This window comes from Parus major, chromosome 20 (genome assembly GCF_001522545.3).
Source record: "Parus major isolate Abel chromosome 20, Parus_major1.1, whole genome shotgun sequence".
Classification (NCBI taxonomy): domain Eukaryota; kingdom Metazoa; phylum Chordata; class Aves; order Passeriformes; family Paridae; genus Parus; species Parus major.
The window spans coordinates 6283666-6300663 of record NC_031788.1 but is presented as its reverse complement, the minus strand read 5'-3'; the positions used below and the strand labels follow the sequence as shown (position 1 = coordinate 6300663).

Below are 16998 nucleotides of genomic sequence, written 5' to 3'. Positions count from 1 at the left end.
GAGAGACGGATTAGTATACAATCAAGAGCCTTCCAAGTTAAATCTCCTCCTTGTGGTTATCTGTTAATAACAAAGTTGTCACCAAAAGAAAGAATTTAATAGTTTTAATTGGGTTTAATTACTTGGAAACGCCTGGAAAATGGACCAGCTTGGTTGCAGCATAAAAAAAATAATAATCAAAAAAATTCAAAGATACAAATACCAGGGCCACATGTTTGAACAAAAAAAGTCTGTGAGAATAATCATCCTTTCGTTGTAACATTTTATACCTTGATCAAAATTTGATACACAAAAAGACTTTCCCAGAATAATGGGAAATTAACCATGTGTATGAGTTCGAGTTCAAGTAAATTCATGTCTTTTTCAGGAAAAAACACATTTCACCAACACTTTTACCAACTACACCTAAGTAGCTTAGCTTGCTGTTTTCTCTCTTTAATAACACAGACTTACAGCAAGAATGGTCCTCTCAGAGCTTTCCCAGTGAGAGTGAGCATTTGTGAGAAAAGCTGTTTAAAGTAATGAAAGTAGTTGAGGACCTAAAAGCCATTTTCAGAAGTGATTTACTTAAGGGACTACACTTCAGGCTTTTTTGAAAATGACCATCCCTTCACAAATAGAACCTCTCCATTTTCCAGGGTCCAAACTTTTTCCCACTAAAATAAAGACACTGCTTATGAAAACATTGATACACCCAGGTTTATCAGACAATCTACTGAATTTAAATGAATAAAGTCAACAGACAGGACAGTGGGACCTTGTGGGAAGTCTGTGATAGATGAGAGCAAATATAACTGAATCCCTTTTCTTTGATACCTTTTCCTATTCACCCTTCCTGTGATTTAAGGGGCACTTCTAAGCGTTCTTACTGTTTATTGAATGACTCCTTTCATTGTTGATGTCTCCTCACATATGCTTGGAAATTATTCCAATAACCAAATGGGCACACAGGTCACGAAATCCTCACATCTAGGGGCACACAGAGGTTGAAAAGGCTCTCCTGCCTCTCCAAAGGAACCATGCTCAGGGACAGGCAGCAACAACCACATTGATTTATCCAGAGTCTGAATCCATCAAGTCTGAAGTGAATTCCAGTCCTGTGGGAATACTGTACCTAAATACAGGTTAAAAGCTGGGCCACGATGCTTGAGGATAAATGGGAATTATTTTTACTTAATAATACAAAAGGTTCATGACCAAAAACCTACAAATAATTTCTTTTTACTGTATGTGGCATGCATTTCAGAAAAAGGGAGTGGAATTTAAACCAAATTAATCTTCATTTCCTTCCCCTCAACACAGGAAAGTCACTGGATATGAAGGCCCTTGATAGCCCTGTGAAAAATACAAAACTTCTGGAAAGCTTGGTGGAAACACATCATGGAGTGCAACCCTCAGCACAATGACATATTTTGCACATGCAGCTTCCTAAAAAAAGTCATAAATCCCCTTGGTTTTTTGAACTTTTCCCCCTTAAAACTTCAGTCCAAATTCAGCCATGCTGGAAAGCAGGTTCCCTTTCCTCGAGCTTGTTCAATAACCCAGCATTGTTCTGATGTATATTTTATGTCAAAAAGAATCCTTTAATAGCCCCAGATGCCAGGTGTGCTGTTTGCTCAGAACCCCTCGTGCTGCCCTAAGCTCCAGAACAAGGGGTTACATCCACAGGAGCTCAGAGCATCTCCTGTGCCCTCCTCCAGCCTGCTGGGATCTGCTCCTGCTGCTGCTGCTTCTCATCAACCAGCACAGATGATAAACACAGATGTTTGCTCCCGAAATACACATTTGAAATAATCAAATGGCTGGAATTATTTACTCCCTTCTCTCCAATAATGAGCTAAATAATTGATATAGCAGCATGTCTAAAGTAACAGACTTCTTTATTACCTGCAGTGATTGAATGCTTTTTTAATTTAACTTAAAAAGGCATTAAACACAAGGTTTAGCCTCCAGTGGGTAAAAAAATCTCCAACTTCCTCAGAAAATCCTTTCCAAATTGTATTCATCTTGACTTAATCCATGATCTACTGAGTGAATTAGGCTCTATTTGTTTTGAAAATCTATTTTATGGAGTTCCAAGGGCTGTGTTTTCCTTAGGAAGGGCTTATTCTGCCTTTCTGACCAGGATGGCTGCTAGCAGCCCTCAGCATAGGCCTCTGCAGGTTTTTAACGTCCCAAGGTGCCCCACACATATGACTAACAAAATGTAAATAAACACAGCTGAGCCAGTAAGAAATTGGAAGGTTTTCTCATTAAAGAAATAAAATAAACAGATGTCCTTAAGCACTTTGGCTCATGTTTGTCAAAGGAATGGAAAACTCTCAGATGTTTGAGCAGCAGTCATGATATAAGGCCACATCTCAAGCGAGAGAAGAGGAAAAAAAGCGATGCCCTGGCACTTAGAATTAACTAATAGTTCTCAAGGGAGGCCGCTTTTGATTTGAACCTTAGCAACTTCTACAAATAGTTTTTAACAGCCGAGCAATAAAATGGGGTTTTATTCCTTCTCAGTTTGTAAAGTAGTAAAGGACAGACTCAGCCATTAGGAGCATGAATCACCAGCAGATTTGATTAAATCCCCATGGTGTTTCAATCAGGTCCTGGCTTTAGGGTCCTGTGAGAGAACAAAGCAGGGAAAAGCACAAGCTACTTGAAGCATTCAGTGAAAGCAGGGAAGGGGGAAAAAAAAAATAATTAAAAAATCAAACTCAGGGTTTTACAAGGATCTCGAGTAGAGCCAAGGAGGAACTTTTCAATGATTTTTTTTTTTAAATTGGAAATTATAATTCATTTAAAGGAAAACTTTTTATAAGAACATGTAACAGCCAGTGAAACTTTTGAGGAATAAGGTTTCTTAGATCTACAACATCATTTCTGGTGAGAACAAGACAGTCCAGTTCACAGCCAGCATACAGCAGCTACAACATTTGTTTCAATGCTAGAAAATCATATTTATGTCCTGTCCTCAACTGGACCAAACAGAAACTTTTGCTACTCTGTCCAAAAGCTGCTGCTATGATTGGTAGACCCTCTCCTGGGTCACTGCAAGTCTCTCATCAGAGAGGCCAAGCCCATGTTTGCACAGGCTGAAAGCTGAGTGCATGTCCTGTCTCACCCACGCCTGTCTGCTCACGGCTTGAGCAAACCTCGTGCTGCCACTTCTGAAACACAAAAGCATTAAAAAATGCAGCTATCACAGAAAACCAGCCTCTGCTTCAAACAAGCAACTCTGAGGCACGCTGCAAGCCCTGACTGAATGCAGAGTGGCTGCTCCATGTAAAGCCAGCACACAGCCCTGGGGCTCAGAGCCACACAGGGCAGCTGAACACCTTCCACTGAGACTTCACCAACATCTAGAGCATGACTTTGCATCACTCTGATTTAAAACCAGGACATAATGTGCTTTACAAATTTTTGCAATATGATGGTTTCCTAATTTGAGCTAATTCCAAATGCTGAACTATCACAGGAATGGTGTGGTCCTTGCAGGGAATTTTACAGATTTGGACTCCCAGGTATCAGCAGACACTGTCAATGTGCTGATGAAGATCCAACACAATTCAAGAATTTAGACTGTCCTATGTGTTCAAATCTCTAAGTCCAGACTAAAACAAAATCCTTGTCATTTGCTTCCAGGATTTTGGAGTATCTTGCATGTAAAGATGAATTTTAACTCCAGTTCTTACTTTACTCAGAAGTCATTTGGACACTTCAATCCCAAGAAGTGATGGAACACAGAACAAGAATACACATTCTTGGTACAATACAAAATACTTATAGAAGGTAAAGGCTTCACAGAGCTCCCTCAGGTTAGGAAAAACACACCCTCTCTTTTTTTCTTGATACCAGTCCTTTGAAAAGCATGAGAATGAAACTGCACTTGAACAAAATGAAATACATTGCATCTCTTTCAGTCTGAGAAATTTTAAGGCTTAGACAACACAGGCTATGGATAAGCTTGCAATTATTCCAACTGGGGAAAGAGAAGCAGAGTTATGATTAATTTTGGCACAGGACTGCATGCAGTCTCCTCATATTGTTTCTGAATTACTACCACCAAAGAGTCTTTCTGTGCTCACCTTGCTGCGTCAAACAAATCCCTTGACTTTTATCCAACTCCTGTGAAAGCCCAGCAGCACTGTTACGGATTTTGAGCCATTTTTCACCACTGTGTTTAGACAATGATTTAGGGGACAAATCTTTGCTGGCTTGGCAAGGCCTGCAGCCATCTCTCTGTGGACCTGGAGGTCTAGCACACACACCTTGGGATTTAAAAGGCTGCAAGGACACCACAATAAACCCACAAGGGTCTACATCTGCTGTGGTCTGTAGGCACATGGTAAATATTCTGCACCCATACAGTGATCAGAAACCTGCAGAACAGGTTTTATAAATCCTCCTGAATCATAATATCCAGGGTTACCCGCCTCTGGAACTTCTGGGGGGTTGCCTTTTCTTGTCACTCTATGGCAAAGACATTAAGACTGAACTTCTGATGACTCTGCAATCCATGGGCTCCAGCAATGGGTTTGGGAAGAGAGAACAAAAAAGGAGCAGCCTAGGCTGGGCTATTCATTCATGCTCCAACTTTCAGTAAATTTTGGGTTTGAATTGCTATTAATGCTGTGGACAAAGTATTTTCTAAACACCTGAGATTAACTCCCAATGACCTGAGGAGGCCCTGTCTATGTTAAGAGCCACAGAGAAAACAAGGAGAACTTTCATATTAAGTCAGGCCAGAAAATATACATTGAAGCATTAACCATTGATAACATGACCTTTTTTGAGTTCTTTCTCATCTTTTTTTTTTTGTCCTCCTCATTTTTTGGACAGCTCCCTGTTGCTGCCATCACCAAGGAAGGGGGAAACACACAACCATTTGTGATTAAGTAGCTAAAGAACACAGGAATTTAGACCCAAACCTCAGAAGCTGTGGTTGGTGCTCCTCCTCCTGTCTTTCAAGAAAAACCACCCCAGAGAGAGGTATTAATTCTTCAGCTTGAACAACTTTATAGACTAATTCTTTGAGCACCTGCAGCTCCACCAGTGCAACAGACAGGGTGACACTGGGAGATAAATGTTGGCCAGGAAAATGGTCAGGATCACATAAACTGACACCTTTTCTTGAGGAAGACATAATGAAGTAAGATCTCCATGTGTGAGATTTAATCATAAGCATATGCATGTCCAATTACAGGCATGTGAATTTTTTATGGAGAATTTTGGTTTTGATACTTAATTTACTTTGAGATTAACACTTCCTACGCTACTGAAGTAAGGGATTCAAACTATTAGCCTCTGGCTGCTTCACCTGTACTTGATAGTTTTGAATTGTGCTGCTATTTAACAGTTTCCAGGACAGTCTGAGTGTGCTGTATTTCCCTCTTGGTTTAAGGTCTGTTCCCAAGGGTTGTCTTTGGATCAAGCCACCAGCCTATAATGCTTTTATAGTACAACCATTTCCCTTACAGAAGAGTCTGATGAAACATATGAAGAGCTGCAAATAAAAAAGTCCTTCTAGAGAAGTTTCTTAAGGAAGCTGTCATAACTTAATAGAAAAGGTAATTCATTCTTTAAAAAAATATTCCTGTTTATATAATTCTTTAAATTAGTATAAAGGAAACAGCCAACAGACACCCCCACACAATTCCAACTCTACACCCTCTAAACATGGCCAGGAGGCAGCAGGTGAAGGCATCTGCTTCAGAGGTTCTGTGCTAGAACAAAGCCAGCTCATTAAGGGAATTCTCCACATGGAAACATCAGCCCCTACCCAAGGCTAAGCTCGACCACAGAGCAGATCTGCACACCCCAAGTTTGTTTCCTGATCCTGCCTAATTCCTTCTGGTGTTTGTAGGCAGTAAGTCTGAGCTTACACATGTACACCTCGTTCATTATGTTCTCTGGGAAAAGTAACCACTTCAATTACCTTGTACAACATGGCTCTGGGTAAATCCCTGCTTGGAAACACGTGCTTGGTTTTCAGAGGGTGCTGTTAGAAGTGTTAGCAGCATTCCAAGTGCTGCAGTAGACTTCCACACCACAAACACCATTTTATATCCCTTACAACTATGCACATCTAACAGTGAACAATAAATCTATCTTACTAATTACACATTCAGCTTGTTACAACCATCGTAAAAAAGTGCAGCTGGTAAAGCCATGAAATGATGTCAAATCATATTTCTGCTTTCTGGAGAGAAGTTGGGTTATTTTCCAGTCTCCTGATGAAGCTGAGTGCTCAAAGCCATGTGTGGAAACAGCTGCCAACTAGGTCATCCACCTTTAATTAGGTAATGATATTGTCTTTTTTCCTACCCATTTAAAAGAGTTTGACATCCTGTAATTCAAAGTGACTTAGGTGTTTATCATAAAAAGCTGCCTTAGGAAGAAACTAAAGCACATGGTACTAAATCCAAAAGCCAGTGTTTTCTCCTTAGCAGCCAAGTTCAGGCTGCTCAGCCACAGTTAGATCAAAAAATGGAACTGCCTGTATTTCAAAGAGGGTATCTAAAGCACAGTCAGATACATATGTTTCTGAAACCCCCTTGGAAATGTGAGCTCTGTGAGAAGCACAGCCAGTTCTTCATGGCAACCTAGACTGAGGAACACAAAATCTCTCTCAAAAAATTGTCTGAAATTCGTAAGAAGACACTGGTCTAACAAAAAAAAGTGCTAGCATATTCAGGCTGGAGTTAATGGAGGCTGGCTGCTGGATGCTCTCCCTTGCAGGAGACAGTCACTGGAAGAACATCCCAGCAAGCAGCAGCTGAACAGCACAAGCTTTGGAAAAACAAGGGGCTACTTGCAACATGAAAGGGAGGTAAATTAAATTTTCACATGTTCAGAGGAAATACCACAGGACACCTTTATACAAATATGTCTGAATAAAACTGGCAGCATCTGCTTGAAAAGCTGTCTCATTAGCTGCCCCCACAGTTCCCGACACAATTTGGCTGGACAAGCAGTAATGCTAAAAAAATTAAATTTTACCTTCCCATATCTGGATGCAAAGGTTCCCGTGAGTAAGGAGTGAAAAATAATTATCGTCTCATCCAAATCCCACACAAACACACGCTGTGATGACAGATGGGGTGGAAAAAAGAAATATAGTTACATATTAAGCAACTGCAAGAACAGGTTCAGTCAGGAAATATGTCCTGTTGGACTAGAGATTTTTAAGATCTCCAGCCATTTGGAGCACTGACTGTGGATGTTTTGTGAAAGCAGGCAAAATGAAACATCAGGAATTTTGGAATTATGTGTGTGCTGGCCATCCCAAGAGCCTGCTCTCCTAACAACCACAGAAATCCCCCGTTGCCTATCAAGTCAGGGGAACAAAACATCCGACTTACAAAAAGCCCAAAGGAAGACAAAAGGGTACATCTGAAGAATAGTTTGAGATGTTGATAACACAGAAATTGAGCAATTGTTTTGACTACTCCTGCCTGCAGGTTCCAGTTGCATTACTAATTTTCTTCTGTCTCTCAGATTTGCTAACAGAGGCAACTGTTCATCTTTGCTGGATGTACCAAAGGAATATAAATTAAAGTTATTACCTCAATCTCACTGTCTGCAGTAGGGGAAGGATCATTGCTTCTTTTTGACCGGGCTCGTACTTTGCCATCTGACCCTCTGTGATGTCTGTCTGTCTCTATATCTTTTGCTGGTGTTGTTGAATATTCCCCTATTAGGAGAAAGAAATTCCATTGTAAACTTTAATTCTGCACTGTGTCACCGTAATTAGAGCATGAAACCTTTTACTGAAAAGCAACAGAAATACTGTGAAAACACCATGAGAAAATCCTGCCACTTCAAAAAACCTTACCAAAATTTTCATTGGAAAGAAAAAACTTCTGGAATTTTACTCCCCCCCATTCTTTTCAAAGATAGAAATTAGGCAATAGAAACAGAATCCAAGGCCAATTACACTTCTGAATTTTTTTTTCAAATCTTTTTGGTTTTGGAATTCTTTTAAATGTGATGCATGCTAATGATTAAAAATATACTTTCAACATCAACTTTTATTTAAAAATACAGAACTAGCCTGTTGAGCCTTACCCCATTTCTCAGAGGGCAGTATTTTAGAAATATCTGAGAAGAGACAGTTAAAAGTACACTTCCCAGATATAAAGTATCTGTTTTGATTGGCTTGAGTTTCACAGACCTGTCTGGGTTTCACTCACCTTACATTACAAATCCTTTTCAAACATATTTTTCTTTACACCTTGCTAAGTTGTGGCCTCTGCAACTTCCTAGAATAACCACACTCTTCTTCAGAGAAGCTGGGATGTGCCTAAGAAGCCTTTTTGAAACCATCCTTTCTCAAAAAGGCTGAGATAAGATCTAAGCAATGGGAAATCCTCCAACTGCTTTTAGAGCAGTCTGTGATCACTTCTTTTTAAAAAACAATACTAGTTTATTTTTCTTATAGAGCAACCACAGATGTTCAGATTTGTTTGGTAAGTCAGCAGACCTTCAGTGGGTGTGCACTGTGATCATCCACAAATGGTGTGGTGTTCTATATAAATGTTATTGCACGCCAATGAAAACTAGTAGGGAAGTGATATCTGAAGACTGCTCTTGAACAGGACACTGGGGGATCATAATCCACCAGTAATTCCATAAACTACTTAAGCTTTGAAACTTTAAAAATCAGGCATTCAGAGTGAGGACAGAACTACTGAAGCTTTCCTCTGGCGTGGAATTTGTAATGAACTTTCATATTAGACACACAGTTTGTGTGGATTTTTTAGAGGGACTTTCTCTTGATGTAGTTGTTGATGAATGCACAGTATTACATGTTGTTGTAAGAGGTGAATATAATCCTTGACAAAGATATGGGCTAAAAAGTCATCAGACATTGAGGAAACTGAGAATTTCTCAGAGCATGGCTGTTTATTTTGAATCCATTGCTCTCCATGTCAGCCCTCAGTACTGATCTGGGGTTGGTATGTCATTGTCTTATCTTTCTGTACTACCTTAGATCAAACCTCATATACACAAAGAAACATCACAGGATGGTTTTAGAGAGCTCAGATATTCCAATCTGCTCCCAAAGCCCTGTGTAAGAACTGTTTAGTGCTAGGCAATCTGAGCTACCAACATGTACTTTAAAAAACTCCAACAATAGTGTTGATTCCTCCAGATGGCTGAGGCTGGCAGGCTGGGAACACAAGAGGCACCTACCAGAGAGTGATTCTGTGCTCTGGCTGGTGATGTTGTGGGAAGACTCCTGCAGGGAGTAGGTGGAGGTGGGGATGGCCGAGGGGCTGATGCTGTTGGCAGACACGTACGGGGAGCTGTAGGACGAGCTGTAATACTGGGAGTACTGGCTCTGAGGGAAGCTGGGATACGAGGAATACTCCTTGGAGGGAAAAAAGAGAAACATCTAACTCACATGTCTGGTTTTATCTTACAAACAAGTAAGCCACTGCAAAACCTGTGTTACTTGTGCATGCAGCAAATCACGGCTTGGGAATATTTCACTGAAGAACTGCATTTCATTCACTTAGGAAATTACATTTCTGCTTCTCCCAAACATACCCCTGTTTTATTATGATGGGCTAACCAACAGAAGGTCAGAAATCTGGCAGGTTCTGGTGTTTTTTAAATAGGATTTTACTTATCAGCACTGACACATTTTATATTACAGAGTTTAACAATTTTATGTAAGAGTGAAGTAGGGTGGCTTTTTGAAAAGGGCCATGATGGAACACATAATCTTTGTAAACAACAAAACACCTAAGAAATTGCAAGAACAGAATGAATAACTGGGGGAAGGAAAGAGCAGAACAGGCTGCAGTTTCCCATGACCACCAACATCTTCCGATCAGCTGTTAGGCTAAAAAAATGAAAGGAAAACAGCTATTTTTTGCAGCAATGCTCACAACAGTCTGCCCAACTATCTCAGCAACAAATAAATGCCTGAGTGATCTTGTCTACCTACAGAAAGATGAACTAAAAAATATGAGGTGCAAGTGACCTTGGGGAGCTGAGGTATCACAAAACTCTTTGTCTTGATTTTAAGGCTCCAAAAGAAACCCCACACCATTATCCCTGCATGTTTGGTGGGTGTATTGTGAAAAGCAGGACACTGGAAAACATTATAAAATATGTCTCTGAACAATCAAAACATAAAAGGTTTAATTTTTTTTCTTTTTGTTTTAATTGCAACTCCTGTCCTTGTCCACTGAATTTGCCTTTCCACATAGAGAACTGTGTTCATGCTCTGGGCATTGTCTTTGAGCAGAATGCTTTTATTTCCTCAGAAATTATAATTAGTCTCTGGTATTAAATAAAATTAAATAATAAATAGTCTTTGGAAAGACTAAAAGCACTTTCCTCCTTAACAGCTTACATCTTTGTCTGTGACAGCTATTTCATTAACTTTCAGTCACCAGGGAGCTCTCAAGAACAAAGACTCAAATTGTCAGAAGAACAATTAGACTGAAGAAGAAATGAGATAATTTCATTGTTTTCTCCTACAGAAAATTATAAAATAATGAAACAAAGCCCAACTTTTCCTCCCTGTTTAGGTACCCTCCATACTTCAGTCAAATGCCCTTCTATCAGTAGTGATGATGTTTTAAGCCCAAACTGAAGCAACAAAGGAACTGCCCACTGTTGTCATTAAAAATACAAGTCAACAATCACCCTACAACTGAAATTTACTGGCCAACCAAAACACGTTTTATGGGACAGTGTACTCGTTTGTTTGGTCCAAACAAAAGGAATTATTTGCTACTGAAAAACATCTGTCTGGTGTCTATGTGCCTGCTGTTTATCTATACACAGACATTTATCAAGGTGTCTGAGGCATGGAGCCCAGGGACAGGTGTGTTCTCACAGAGGGAAGTGCACAGACAGCTCAGATGGCCCAACATCCACCAGGGCCTGCCAATGCCTTTCTCAGATTGTTCACATTTACTGCACAGTGCCACGACAGCAGACAGGATTCTAGAAGCCATCCCCTCGGGAGAGGATGCACAGCATATTTGAAAGTTGTGAGATGGCAGAAGAATGAGGAAGCTCTTGGCACTGCTATGGCAGCAGGTCAGAGGCTTCCAGGGCACCCTCCTCCTGCAAGGACTGCACTCTGTGCACGTGTACTAAGACACAACTTCAAATTAACCAAGGTATCTTGAAGCCCAGCAACGGGACAGGCCCAAGGAGCAGTGCAGAATGGTGTTCAGCAAAACAAAGCAATACCTTCCCTAAATATATGTGAACACTAAAATAATCTCTCTGATCTATAACCTTTCCAAGTGGTCTAAAATAAGTGGCAAGGTTGCCAGCAGTAGATGCTGAACCATACCTGATGCACAGCACTGAATCCTGCAGAGTTTGTCAGGCCGTTGGCTCCCTGGTAAATCCCTGTGGTGCCTGAGGGAAAGAGTGTCACAGTCATAAAATACATCAGCAATCAAAGTAACAGTGTTATGTTAATTCAAATAATTTCCAACAGGAAGCAAAGTACCAGCTCACTACAAAAAAATAATGGCACAAATCCGAGGCTGTAAAATCTCTGGGCTGTTAGTGGGGTTTGCTGACTGAAAAGCACTCATTACATACACTAAAACATTGATTATTGGGCTGGGAAGCAGCTGGAATACAAGGATTCAGCCCAGATTTGAAATTCAGTTACTTCTTTTTACAATAAGTAATGGAATATTATTTTTTATCTTCTCCTCCTGTAGAAAAACCCCTCAGGTCACATATACATCCTCCCACATGCACTCTTTCAAGTGTGGGTATCCTGGCATCCATCCTAACAGATCAGGCACCCAAGAGTTTTCAGAAGGAAAGTTTGTTCCCTGGTGTTGATATTCCTAATGTGAGAACAATATTGCTGAGACTTCTTGGACAGCAAGGAGCAAATATATTTCTTTGTCATGAGATATTAGGAAGAGAAAGGATGGACATGGTTCTGTCCCAAGCAAAGCAGCTTATGTTCAGCCAGGCTCCCTCACCTGGAGGAAGCACTACCACAAAGATTTTGTTTGGAGAAGTAAATGTTCAGGTAAAATCAGGAAATAGCTGTCTTTGCCTCCCTTCAGGCCAGTGGTAGCAGAGCCATAAGCTCTCCTCCCCTCTCAAGTTCTAGCCTTGATTAAACCTCACTCCATGCTGGTTTCGATTTCAGTATTTCTCATTTCACGTGGTATGTGAAAGAGGTATGATTTTGGTGCTGTCTGACTGCACTGGACTTATCTTGGTTTAATTCTGACACCTCCATGTACCATCAGAGTGAGCCCTCATCAGGCCTTTGCCCTTTTTTTCTCATCTGGCATCTCACTGTGTGAATGACTTTGAGCAGGGCTGCTTTAACCACTGACACCCTGCACATCTTCATGTGACAACCATCCCCCAAGTTCCACTTGCTTGTTTTTATTTTAGGACACCAGATTAGCTGGGGAATGGACAGCTGAACAAACTCCACTCTGCCAAGTGCAGCTACAAAGCACAGGCACTAAGAAATAAATCTCAAGCCAAAAAGAACCAAGAGAGAGGACTCTGAACTAATTTGTTACCACACGCGGTCTTTAAAAAGAAAACAGCAGGGAGGAAGGAAAGAGTGCAGGTGACTGCCAGGTACCTGGAGGCCTGGGTGTCCCCAAGGCCCAGATGTGCTGGCTGGGAGCTGAGCCAGTGCAGGTGGGCTTGGGTGATGCCTCCTCCTGGCATTCCTGCCTTGGAGGCAGCTCTGGGTGGATCAGTCCCTCCTGCTTCCAACAACCCACATGGGGAGACTGCCAGAAGACAGCAACACACTCAGCTCTTGGCACTTCCCCGCTTCCCACCCGTCACAGGCTTCTGCAGGTTTTCCAAAAGTCACAGGTATGCAGCAGTATGAATATATTCCTGTGGTAACAGCATTTCTCACCACTGTGAAGGAGAGTAATAGAGCCCCAGTGCTTACAGGCAAAAACAACTTTCACAGAAGACAAAACAGCTCTTGTACACCAGAGCTCGAAACAATACAGGGGGGAATTTTTGATTTTCCTAAACTGTCATTTAGAAACAATCCATCATCCTTTATTAAAGCTGTCAAGAGGAGGATGAGTTACCTCGAGGGACTCACGCTTTATGTGTAAATTGTGATGAGAACATGTTTATTGCTGTGCTACCTGCACATGATACTGGAGCTTCCTGGTTTCCAAACAGAGACAGTGAGGAAAAGGAGGGATTCACACAGTTGGATTAAACTTACTCAGAACTTTGTTCCAGCTGTGAAGAGTGTGTCCATGCACACAGAGTGAGGGAGAAGAGGGGTGGGATACAGGGATGAGAGGATGGGGAATGGCTGGTGCTCCACAGCTTCCCACAGTGCACTGTGACTGCACCCAGTGGGGTGGATTTTACACTGGTTTTGTAAGATATATTTTTGCCACTTTGGCTGAGCTACCCAAGTTCAGGTGTCCCTACAGGCCACTGCAGGCTGGCTCCCTCTGCCCAGGGGATTTTCCAAAGGAAGGATAGATTTTTTGCTTACATACTTAAATATTTGTGAAAGTGCCGAAGACTGGTATTCCCTATAAACTGAAGTTCAACCTGGCAACTCAGGTTTTTATCTTCTTTTGGCTCCTGTCATTGTATCCTGACCAAGGAGGACTACCATCTCAGCACTGTTTGTCTAAACTGAGATCAAACACAAGCCTTTTCCTTGCCCTCCAGCAGTGCATTCAGAGATTTGAACCCCCTCCCTGCACTACCCTTTGAGAGCTGCTAAGCTCAGTGTGTCTTGGCAGCTCAGTGTTACAGCAGAATAATTACAGATAAGGACACTGGGAACAACCAAAGTCAGTAAACACTTGGAATTTCTTCCCAGCTGAACAAGGATGAAAAGCTGGGGGAAAAAAAAAATCAATTATCTGCATGGAAAAGAAAGTTGTTAAAGATTCAGGTTCAGCAATATTTTTCTTGGGAACTATTATAGCTCAGACCCTGTTCCACTGCACAGGCCAGAATGGAGAGACCATGTTTTCAATGATGGACCCTCAGTTCAAATGGCAGGAAAACAAACAAGTTCCACAGGCAATGGAGACAAAGATAAACCCCCTCTCTCCATAAACAGAGAATGAGGCCTGCTGGTCACAATTTCTGTGAGCAGCCTTGTAGAGTTCAGCAGTTCAGAACACATACCAGAACCAGCCCCAAATGTTTGCTTTTCCTCCTTAAGTTGTTGGTAGGAAATAAACACTTCCATAACAAAACGAATTCTGCCAGGTGCAATTTCAGTTTTGTGTCAGTAAATGTTACACTCAAAAAACTGGAAAATTATCAACAGATATTGCAATTTAGCCCTATTTCCCATGTAACCGTTTTTCCCCTCAAACACTTTCCCATGTAATAGCACTTCTTGTAATATTCAGAAAAGGACTGGAATGAAGTTTGAAAGTGGTGCTATGTGGAATGGGGAACTCCTAGGAAGTCCCTCAGTAAGCAATATACATGAATGCCTGGCCCCCTCCCACTTCTGCCTATTTCTATATCACTTTGCTTTCACATATATTGGCTTTTTTCCATGGACCTCTGAAAACAACACTCTCAAACTGAGGCTGGTTTTACATTTGCAATGCTGTAGAGGTGGGAGCAAGCGATTTGTTTCCATCTATCTTGGTAGCTCAATGCCAAGTAATTGCATTCAAACTCCCTGCAAATCAGAAACAAGCCTAGGATCTCCCCCTCTGGATCTTCTCCATATGGAATATGGCTCACATCTGTGTTCAATCAAGCCAGTTGCTAAATGTCACAATGCCCTCATTCACAGGTAGCTTAAAGAACATTTAGCTCATAATAAAACAATCTGAACTCTGAAGTAGAACAGCTCTTCAGATGTGTGGTACTCTAAGTGTTCCTGTAAAGTATTTCTATCACAAACACACTCACATGGAAAGGCATCCACATGCAAGGCAGAGCCAGTACCACGATTCTTCCTTGGTAAATAGATGTGGCCCTTCTCTATGTGAGTGTCCAAGGCCAGCATGTACAGAAAAACTCTTTGTGAGCTGATTAATGTTCTATTCCTGCTCTCAAACAGATGGATTTCATTTGCTATTTTCCCTTCACTCACTTTTTAATTCAAGCATTCTAAAAAACCCATGCCATGGTCAATGATAATTTCAATGGTGCGTGATCTGGCCTGTGCTCCTGCAAAAACTTTCAAGCCAGCTTCTCACCCTCTACATCTGTCTTTCAGTCACTGCAGTGTCAGGCTACATTTCTTCCCCTCCTTGCCAGGTATGAGCAAGTAAAGAAAAGAAAGGAATATTCATAGGTATTTTCAGAGTATTCAGAACCCAGCTCTGGCATTGCTAAAAAAAAAAAAAAAGTTTTTTCAGCTTATGAATGTTATGTATGATACAGGAATGTTGGTGTATTAAAGAGTGGTGATTATGAAGACAGGATGGGCCTGCGGTGTCGTTCAGATCAAAATCACAGCAAGCTTTGAAAATCAGGTTTGTGTCCTTGTCTTTCACAGGTCAGAGGAGCCCTGACAACAGGGAGGTGTTCTCCAAGACTGCTGTACTGCTTAAAAGAGAATAAGCTGCTATATTTAGAAGAACAGATGGTTTGCACTTTCAACATTCAGTGAAACACCCAACAGTCAGAGGAGGAGATGGCCAGGTTCAACACAGGTGGGCAGTTTCAGTGTTTATCACAGGTCCTGGGCAGTCAGCAGCAACTGTGAGCCCAGGAACACTTAAGAAAAGATGCAACCCTGAGGGTGGCTACCATGGGCATTTCTGAGTATGTTTGTGTCGTGATTTAACTCCCAAAAAACAGAATGATGAAGCTTAGACCTAAGCATTTCCTCTAACTTGTAGATGAAACGCACAATGGTTCCACAGAGAGTTCTCTCAAAGGATTATTTGACCATTTAGGACTAATAAAATAAATGCCTGCAGGGGTCAGCTGAATTGCATGGTATTTTACAAGCCTGCATAAAATGGCCTGTGCATTCTGGCATCATCAGGCTGCTCTCCTGGAGGAAGCACTGCTGACTGTGAGTGATGGAGGCAAAGGCCCCAGCCCACCTCCCTGCACAGTGTGCACTGCTCTGTGCTATCAACATCTGCCTGAAGGCTTCCATGGTCATTCAGAGAGGTTCTGTGCAGTGCTTTAGCTCTCTGACAAGCTAATGTTTCCTGCAGTAAATACTGCCTTCTCCAAGCTGCTACATTTTTAGTGAGAGGTTAAGCACTCATCAAAACTACCTCCCACCAGCTATACTCTAGTGCCTTGTAAGGTTCCAAATCCTACAACATCTGCCTGCATTTACTGGGCAAGAAGACTCGTAAAACCTTGCATGGTTGTCAGCTGTGGAAGCATTTCAAGACTATCTGACCTGTTAAAGGAGAAGAAAAACTCAACCCATATGTACTTTGCAGCAGATTGCTCAACTGTTTGCTATTAGGTGTAATGGACCCTTCACTGAAATGTCTTGTATTTCTGTCTGGAAGGTCTCAGACAGTGCAGGGAAGAGCACACTGCATTAACCTAGATGGAAAGCATCATTCTACAATGTTACACCACTTGACATCAGCAGTGTCTGGTAAAGGACGTTGCTCCCAAAAGCATATGAACACCTCCTGCAGATGACACTCTCAGATACAAAACCCATTCAAAGTCCATTTGTCTCCCACCACAATCCCATGCAGTCCTGTCAGCCTGACCAGGTGTTTGAGGGCACTCTGAATGGTGATATAAAACACATTTCATGGTTCAGCTTTTATGACTCAAGGCTCTTCCCCTGCTCCTGGGAGTACTCAACCCACAGAGCCTCAAAGAGCTTTAATAAGTGATGACCAGAGCAGCTTTAAGAGCCTGGCTTTTACCACCCTTTTGAGCTTGGTCATCTGTATAGCTCAATCCAGATCAACAATGGTGTTGAAAGTGCTGGGATGGTTTATAGTTACTCTGAGGATTTGAACCATTGGAAAGCAGTTAGGTTTTACTGTACTTTGAGAAAGTGTTTTTAACCACTTCTAACAA

The 16998-nt window shown here is 41.5% G+C and overlaps 1 protein-coding gene across 5 annotated transcripts in view; it reads right to left on the bottom strand.

Moving 5' to 3' along the window:
* EYA2 (EYA transcriptional coactivator and phosphatase 2) overlaps positions 1-16998 on the bottom strand; it is an 87695-nt gene that overhangs the window by 17400 nt on the left and 53297 nt on the right. For 4 of the 5 annotated variants that reach the window (XM_015647856.3, XM_015647854.3, XM_019008720.2 and 1 more), the window contains exons 6-9: positions 11318-11385; positions 9190-9367; positions 7560-7687; positions 6994-7077 (exon numbers count right to left, since the gene is read on the bottom strand). In XM_015647856.3, the coding sequence (XP_015503342.1) occupies positions 6994-7077; positions 7560-7687; positions 9190-9367; positions 11318-11385 (458 nt within the window). The remainder of the gene's footprint in view (positions 1-6993; positions 7078-7559; positions 7688-9189; positions 9368-11317; positions 11386-16998) is intronic. The other variant, XM_015647857.3, reaches the window with a different exon arrangement.